The sequence below is a fragment of the Dinoponera quadriceps genome, unplaced genomic scaffold, assembly GCF_001313825.1.
Source record: "Dinoponera quadriceps isolate SergipeBrazil2010 unplaced genomic scaffold, ASM131382v1 scaffold707, whole genome shotgun sequence".
NCBI lineage: Eukaryota > Metazoa > Arthropoda > Insecta > Hymenoptera > Formicidae > Dinoponera > Dinoponera quadriceps.
In genome coordinates this window covers 3,450,892-3,459,534 of record NW_014555450.1, presented here as the reverse complement: position 1 = coordinate 3,459,534, position 8,643 = coordinate 3,450,892, and the positions used below count along the sequence as shown (strand labels likewise).

The 8,643-nt window shown below is 50.9% G+C and overlaps 1 protein-coding gene across 1 annotated transcript; it reads right to left on the bottom strand.

Annotated features, from left to right (window-relative positions):
* Positions 1–6: 6 nt before the first annotated feature.
* On the bottom strand, positions 7–3,519 carry LOC106744264 (protein hairy). Its single transcript, XM_014618889.1, has 3 exons — positions 2,922–3,519; positions 2,437–2,532; positions 7–2,232 (listed from the first exon to the last, which is right to left on the bottom strand). The coding sequence occupies exons 1-3, from the start codon at positions 3,072–3,074 to the stop codon at positions 1,396–1,398; spliced, it is 1,086 nt and encodes a 361-aa protein (XP_014474375.1). The 5' UTR covers positions 3,075–3,519; the 3' UTR covers positions 7–1,395.
* Positions 3,520–8,643: the final 5,124 nt, after the last annotated feature.

Sequence of the window (8,643 nt, the reverse complement as noted above, 5' to 3'; positions counted from 1 at the left end):
GGGGGGGGGGGGGGATAAAATCGCGTCTCCTCTTCTAGCTGAGAGAAAGACAAGATCATCGTACCGCCGTAATGGCCGGCCGGTCCGATTCGGTTCTGAGTGAACTTAATCGATTCCCCGAGGTCCAATTACATGAAAAAAAAAAGCTGTCATTTTTTTTTCTACGCGCATTATTAAAGGAGATACTTCTGTCCAAAGTTCGAAATCGCCAAGTTTCACGGTTGAAAGAAACTTCGCCCGAAAAGTGTCCAGCTGGACACTTTTCGTTAGTAGCCGCCTCGGGACGGTTCAGTCAAAAGACACGATAGTGTCTCGAGCTAAGCGTACGCACAAGCCGCGGGGCCGGCGTGCACAGGAAAAACCAGGGCAACATTCGCAAATTTGTCAGGATTTCGGCGTTAAAGCTCTTCAGGTTACTTGAAAATTATATTTGCCTTTATGTTTCGAGATGCTAAGTATAATTTTGTAAAATATGTATAACCCTTTCTCTAATGACCGAAATGCGAATATGCCAGCATTATTGTAATGTGATTTTATGAAGTGCTTCGCACTAAGTTGATCTAATTCGCAAACGTGCCCCGTCCGCTCATTTGTTCAATTTCATTCGTTTTATGAGTGAAAGTTACTTTTATAACGTAAAACGACATATTATACAACTGCGGGAAACTTAATTCTAACTAATACCACGTTACAAAAGTTGATTTCGCAATCGAAATTTGTTAAAACGCGAAATTTCGAGACGCTTGAAAATTTACCCGACTGCTCTCAAATCCTTCCTCCTTTTCAGTTTCAACATTTCGAATTGCTCAATTTTTACGAAACCCAGGGAAAAGTACCTATGTCCTAAAAGGAACGTTCTGCAATTCTGCCTCCACCGTATCTCTCCCGGCGAATACATAAAGCGCTCTGCGAATCTGCCCCTTATGTAAAACGTGCCCCGCTCTCCCCCGCTGCCCGATTCACCGACGCCGTAAAAGTTGCACAAATAACGGATCGGCCTGACTGCTTTTATTATGTACAATATATCACAATAATAATTAAAAATTATCCCGTTAACATACTGATTATTACACCTAAAGTTATCTTTGTGGAAAAAGAAGTGATGATACCCGTAGAAAAATACCCTTCTAATGTTTGACTTTTGTCTGGGCGAGGGAGCGCGCACACTTGGCACTTTGTTTCTTTTTTTCCCGTTTACTCTTTTCTTACGTCCCCTTTACGCGTAGATCGACGGTGAGACGGCGGGCGAGTTCTCGGTCGATCGGATCGCACCGTCCACGCACGCTCGGTCAGGTATCACTTCGGTTTATCATCACTGCAGTTTATCATCACGCACCACACCATCAACAGTTTGCGGCTGGGATCGCGGTGGGCTTTTCTATCATTTTTTCCTTCTTACCACGGCCTCCACGGTTTCCCCTCTACCGGCTGCACCACGCTCTTTCGCATCACCAGAGCGAGGGGTTTTTGCAGGGGCGGGCTGGAGATGCGCGGGTCGAATTCGGGATCACTGGTGTACCCGCTCACCGGTGTACCCGGGGACGTCCCAACGTCTCTATGGCTGCTGCTCGAGCTGTAGCCGGTCGCTTGATCCCGGAAAGACGCCGGCGACGCCTCGAACGTCACCGGGCTCCCCGCCGATGTGGACGTCGAGCTGGCGGAGGACGACGAGGAGGATGATGACGCTGTGCTGGCCGTCCTCTGGGGGATGGGGATGAGCGTCGGTAACGGCGAGGTTGGCGTCGGTGACGTGGACGGTGACGTCACAGGTGTCGCTTTCGCTCCGGCCGGAAGCACCAAGGCGATGTCACCGTTCGCCAATCTGGTCGGGAGCAATTGCAGACCGGTGCCGTTGGCATTCGTGAAAAATATGCCGTTCGACTGCTGCACCTGAATCCTCGGGGTGGCGTCCACCTGAGGCAGGATGTGCACTTGTAATTGTGCCGTTGGTGGCGCCGGTTGGACAGGCTGCTGTGTCGGATGATGATTGCCGGTATCGGTCGGACCGATGTAGGAGGCGAGGTGGGCCAGCAGACGTCGTTTCACCGAAGAGTCTAGGCCTGGAAACTTGCCCACCTCGGCTGCGCATTCAGAAAAGCCGGCGCGGAATTTATTTACAATCGTCGGGTCCGCCGATGCGGTCAAAGCGACGGATTGCCGTTGCAGGTTCTCCATGTGCTTCACCGCCATTTCTAAGATATCCGCCTTTTCCAGCTTCGAGTGTCTCGACGGCTGTAACAGAAAGGAGGTTCGACGATTAAGCGACAGATCGACCGGTAGTCCAAACGCCGGCATGTCGATCTATGAGATAGGAAATCGGAAGGGATTTCTGAGAGGTACAGCAGAAAACAGACGAAAGATTCTTCTTTCAGAGTGAGAAAGGAGATAAGTACAAGACATGTGCGAAGTATACAAGAACGATGTCGAGACACTTACGTCTTTTTTCATGGCGTCCAATATCAGGGTTTTCAAATCGTTCAGGGAATTGTTTATCCTGGCGCGACGTCTCTTTTCCATAATCGGCTTGTTGCTCTGTAACAGGAGAACAAATTTTCGCCGTTGAGCAACGATGACAGGAAGGTATTCCCGGTAGCTGCGCGAAATCGGGAGAGACTGAGAAAATTCAACGCGAAAACGATTCTGTTCGATTCAGCCTTGGATTCTACTTCAAGTATCAATGCTGCGACTTCGCCCTCCCTTCGTACTATCTCCAAGTTAACGAATTCCGTCCGGTCGAATCTATCGGCGAGCATCGATCCTAACTCTCGACTACTTGCCGACGATCGCGATTCTTTTCATTTCGAAGAGGAAACCAATCGTTTCGCCGAAATTCAGGAGACAAGTAACATCGAGCGAGAAGGACGAACGAAGGAGACAAAATCGGGGGAATTTTTTGGTTTCTCCTCGGATAAGAAACTAACCCGTCGATTTTCGCTGGATCGTCGCGTAGCCGTGACGGCCGGGGTAGTCTGCGCCGGCGGCTGTCCAGCCTCCTGAGGCACGTGTTGCGCGGGCGGCGTAGCGCCGACGGTGACACCACCCGTCGGCATCGTGGTACCCACTCCGGTCACCATTCTTACTTTCTGTATATCACAGAACGCGGCGAACTGCTGAGCCAAGTGACTCGTTTAATGTACAAGCACTGGGGAGTATCGGAATATCGACGACGATATGTCACTTCACTGATAATCCAGTAGTAGTCTGTTTCGATTGTCTCCGACTCTCTCGCACTGACTCTCGGGTCTCGACGCACGATCGCGGTAATCGGAGGGATATGTGAGATCGCAGGATGTTGTAGCTCACACCGGTGCGTGTGTGCACGCGTCTCTCCTCTCTCTCTTTCTCTCTCTTTCTCTCGCAGAAGTCCGACCGCTCGGGAGTAGTGTCAGAGCTCAACTGACTCGGCGAGCGACGAACGTTTTCTGTCGCACGGTCGAAGCGTGGCACTCGATGGAATGCCTAGTGGTAGTGCCGCCGCTTTCGGTGGGGAGCGACGAGGGATACGACGGAGGCAGGGTGGGAGAAAGAGCGCGTGACGCTTTAACCTGGGTACTCCTACCATCGAATTCTGACAGTCGGACGGCACCCGATTGCCTTTAAGGCCCCCACTCCGGGCACGGTCCCCTCCATGCGGTCCGAGCGGCGGCTCGCTCCTCGCGAATCCCCTCCGGGCCTTTCCGGCGTCGATCGATTGGGTTTTCTAGCGAGATTGACGTCGGTGATTTCCGACGATGGAATTTTCGACCGCACTTTTGCCGCTCGACCGGCTCCGCTGAAATTCGGGGCTGCGGCCCGCGCGAATTCTCTTGTTCACCGTTTTCCGCTTTCCCTTCTTTCTTTTTTTTCCCCGATAAATCGATCGATTTCGCGTGAAAACGATTGATTATTTCAAACGTCCCTGCGGCCCCTCTCCGAGTGAGTAGTTTATCGTCGATAATGAACGCGCGCGTTCATCAAATCGTTCCGAGTCGTCGGAGACGACACGAGCCGCGGTCCCTAACTCGCGGCGGTTCGCATTAATTTCCAGGAGAGATAATCATTCTCTCGGGCGCGCGCTCAAAACGAGAAACAATGGAGCAGAACGTTTCCACGGGCCGGCGATTAGTCTCGCGTCTGCAAAGGTCATTAGAACCGGCTGGCCGGCCGGCCGAGCGCGTTTGCGTACGAGGTCGGATCGGTGGTAATGGCAATTCCGACGTGGACGCGACCAGTCGCGCGAACGTCATCGGGGCTTATATCACGTTCCTCGAAAATAGCCGAGTGCCACCGTGTGTGGTGTCTGACGCACGCGCATAGCTCCGGCACGTGCCTCGCACTCCTTCCCCGTGTGCCTTTCGAAATTGCTCTTTCCCTCCCTCTCCCCTTCCCCCTCTCTCTGCTTGGCGACCGATTAAACGCACGGCGCTGTATTTATCTCGGTCGTCGCACATACGTGCACGTACGCACGCTCTGAAATACGACTGCATCGATCTCCCGCCGGATCCTTACTTTGTTGACGGTTGTTTGGACGGCGCGCGGATGCCCGTCGCGCAAATATTATGACGGACTTTGATATCGCGGCCGCGCTCTCGACGCCCGGTGCTGATTCCTTTGAATAATTGGGTTTCACGCACGAGGGAGAGAGCTCGCCAAGAGATGGATCGGTTGTCGCGAGGACCGGGGTGCTTGGCGACGCTTTCATCGGGCCCAGGGTGCAATCATTGCCCGGCAACCTTGAGTTGCCTGCTGGCTGTAGCCGGGGAATTGATTTACGACGAACGCGCCGTTAATTATCTCGCCCCACGATCGGACGATTAAAGCCGATGCAAGTGTTCCTCTTATTTTGCTAATTCGTGGCTCTGCGTGCTTCTCAGTGAGCTCCGTCCGGTGATTGTCGCACCCACGATCACGAAACTCGGATGTTATTACGATCTATCGAGCACCGTTTATTTCAAGTAATACGCTTACGCGGTATTCATCATCGGATCTTCAAGATCTCCCCAAAATTCATCTTCAGACGTTTCGTAGCCAATGAAACGAGTCGTAAAGTGTCTCAATGAATTTAAAGAGATATAAGACTACGAATACTGGCATTGATTGATTGAAAGGCGCGCCGGGCGTAAACACCTCGGCTTACGGGGCAAGAACGGTAAGAGTATTTTACCGGGCACAGTCTGAACTTGGACCCGAGAAAAAGTACGCGCATGTAAGTACAGTGGCGAGATAATGATTGCTCCCAGGATATTTGCGAGCGTGCACGATCGCGCAGCATCGAGTTGTACGGTACCCTACGGGCGAGTAGAGTGCGGGAAAACGGACGCGGGTTCAGGAGTTCGTAGAAGCGCGGTAGGTAGGTAGGTAGGTAGGTAGGCAAGCAGGTAGGTGCAACGAGGCTCGCCTGCAGAGAGGATCGTGTCCTCGTGCGCGCGAGAGAGCAGAACGGAGGCATCACAGAGCCGGATAACCGACAAAGAAAAGGAGAGAGAAAGATATATAGGTGAGCAGGAGGGAGAGGGGTGAGCGAGACCGTCGGCACGATGCGAAACGAGGAGGGCAGTAACGGACGGAGCGAAAAAGAGACGAAGAAGGCGACAGCAGGAGAGGAGACGGCGCGCGACTGCATCCTCGGAGTGCATCCGCGGGGAAGGACGAGGCCGAAGCGCGCCGCCAATCACGTGACCAGGATTCGACGCGGCGTACGACAGGACCGCGCGGATTGGCCCGATTCCGCTCCCACCACGACCCTCGGTCGAGGACGAGCGTGCCGCGCGCGTCGCTTACGTGGGTGGTGGGGGTGCGAGCGTCATTCGACTTCGAGCGCTCGAGTCGTGCGGGCGCGCGTGGGTCGCGAGCTAGAGCGTGTCCCGGAGAGATATGCGTGGGGGTGGCGATTATGTGGACGAGGGTGGGCGGCGAAAGATCGAGGAATTTATACGTACTACCGTCATGCGAGCGACATGACACATACCTCCTCTCGCCGAGGGGAGTGCGCGCGTGATCGTCCGAAGGTTGCAGATAGGAATCGCCCTCTGTCCAGCACACGTCAAGAAACAGTAGTATTAAGAATTTCTAACTTAACAATGTGAACGTAATGAAACATGCTGTATCTAACGGTTGCGTTATTGGGTAGAAAGTAGTAACATTGATGCGATGGTACCGTTGCTTGGTATTTGCTGGGTGGGCTGACGATCGATTTGACGTTGAATATATTTGGGGTGTTATCTGAGGATACGTCGAATTAGCAAGTACAATGCTTGATTTAGGATATCTCGAAATGTCGGCAAAATAGATCAAAGTTGCATGTATGGTGATGAATCTCGTATCTTTCTAGAACACTCAATCGGTCGTACCACGGCTGATGGCGATGATGGTTGTACCGGTGATGATCGACACTGTGACACTAATGCATCTCGTTATATTGAGTGAAGTATAATATATCAACTAGGAAATTGACGGTACAATCAGCCGAGGGACATTGTGTACGAATGGCACAACAATGTTAGTCCATCGAAATTAGAGGTGTGATGTAAATGTTGCATTGAGATTAATAATATCGAGGCGATACACACGCTCGTTCAGTCTCGAAGTTTAATCCGGACTTGGAACGCGGCAAGATACGCCCGATGTTGTGCTTCCATCTACCGGCGGAAGCTGCAGGTTTTTTTCACTGGACCGGCGATGAAGTCAAGCTGGACCAATGAGTATCTGCCGAACAGGCGACTGCGTGCGTGCGTGCGTGTTCAAACGCAAATGTGTAGCAAATGTTTCCAAAAAAATATATCTACCTGACTGAAAAATACATTCTTAAATAATGCCGCTGCCTTATCACATATATGCCAATAACGACGAATTGAAATGATCCATCATCTTGCAAAGGTACGTATTCTTTGTTGAAGAAAAAAAAGGTATTTGTTCGCTATACATGGCTCGAGAAAAATTCTACTCACGTAACTCGTGACGCTTTGTTCGTAGGAATTTAATTTCACCTCAGCTCCGATCATTCACCGAGATTGTGGGACTATAAATCCCACAAATTCACGAAGCGGTTGTCCTTCCACGACATTCGCGTTCGCTTACATAAGACTGTACGCCGATAAGCTCTAATAAGCAACGCGCTGGTTCATACCCGAGCGATAACTAAGTATCGGCGAAGTGTCGGTAGACGAATAGTATTTCGGTCAAGGAACTCTCGTGCCCCTTTTTATCATACGTCGTAACCTTCGATAAAATCTATGTAAAACATATGCGGCGGTTCTCGCGCGCTGATCCATTATGAACCTCGCTATTCGCGAAAGTAGCCCGCGGATTTGTTGCCACTGTGCACGCGCGATGTCGGTTTTCACTTGACTTCGCTAATGTTAATGCGGAATTCTTACACTGGCTACAAAAATCGAATGAAAGGAATTGAGTCGTGGTTTTGCGCCAGTTCCCTTGCACGGACTGCGATCGAGTCAAACTGAGCGAAACTCGAGTCGGATGAATCAATTTGACTAGTAGGAATTTGAGTCGCAACATTTAATTGGCAGATTAGCAAGAAGTTCATCCAACTATACGATGTGAATAATTTTGATTAGAAAATTACAACTTTGATGGCTCCGATTGAACGTTTCAATCAGAGTTATAATAACTCCGATTGGAAAGTTAAATCAATCGGACAAACAGGATCAATAATGTTTTGAGATGTCTTTATGACCTGTATCTCTTTATGATCTCTTTATGATTCTGTATTTTTGTTTTTTACAAAATCTACTTCCGTCGTCAAAATCGTAAACATGAAAGATTTCTACATTCTCACATTTTCACACAATCTATTTCCCATCGCACGAGTGAAAACACGCATTCTAAATATTATAGATCCCGTTTCCTTTGCATATTGAGACAGATTGAACGGAATTCGGGCGGGATCGCGGCGTTTCGCAGTACAAACAGCCGGTGCCCGCAACAAAGATTAACGTACGCGATGAACGTTGTTTGCGCGAGTATTCCGGTAGTTACGGCGGCACCTGTTTCACCGGGGGACCTACGGCCCCTATGAACCCGGCGTGACTCATTAGCTTTATGGGGTGCCGGGGCATTACGTAGGGCCCGATGGTGGCCGCATAAAAGCACTCGCGAGGCGGCGGCATCGGCTTTGCTCGCGGCAAACGAACATTAATATTCGCTCCCCTTCCGTCGAGATATCAGATTAGGGCTCCGTGGGCCCCTCTCGCTCGTACCCGTACTTTATTACAGCGCCCGGCAAAAATAAAGGAATCGGGCAACGAGCAAAAGCACCCCCCGTTCACCCCGGTGAACCTACACGTACCGGTCTCGGCCAGCCGACGTCGAGTGTCGTAATAATCTGATTTCGCCGGACTGTACGCCTGCCGTGCTTTTTCCCTCGGTTTCCACCTCACTTTTGTTGCTCGTCCCGTGTCTTCCACGCCAAGAGACACGGGAGTAATTGCATCGCGAAGAATCTCCGTTTTCGTCGAGAAAGTCGATCGCGTAACGACCCGCCTGCGGTCTGCGACGACTCTCGGTGTTTCTGGACGGGATGTGTGCAGCTCGGAGATTAACACGTTGACTGCCGCGACGGTTATCGCTGATATTCTCTAAGTAATTTCTTGGAGTGGGGTCGCACTCAAAAAGAAAAAAACTTCCATTCGAAGTGGAAATGTTGCC

Bases quoted from the DNA above. Each gene is read 5' to 3' on its own strand.
- LOC106744264 (XM_014618889.1), bottom strand. From the start codon at position 3,074: ATGGTGACCGGAGTGGGTACCACGATGCCGACGGGTGGTGTCACCGTC. The intron at 2,533-2,921 runs GTTAGTTTCTTA...CTCCTGTTACAG, and splicing joins GATCCAGCGAAAATCGACGG to AGCAACAAGCCGATTATGGA. The intron at 2,233-2,436 runs GTAAGTGTCTCG...TTTCTGTTACAG, and splicing joins TGGACGCCATGAAAAAAGAC to CCGTCGAGACACTCGAAGCT.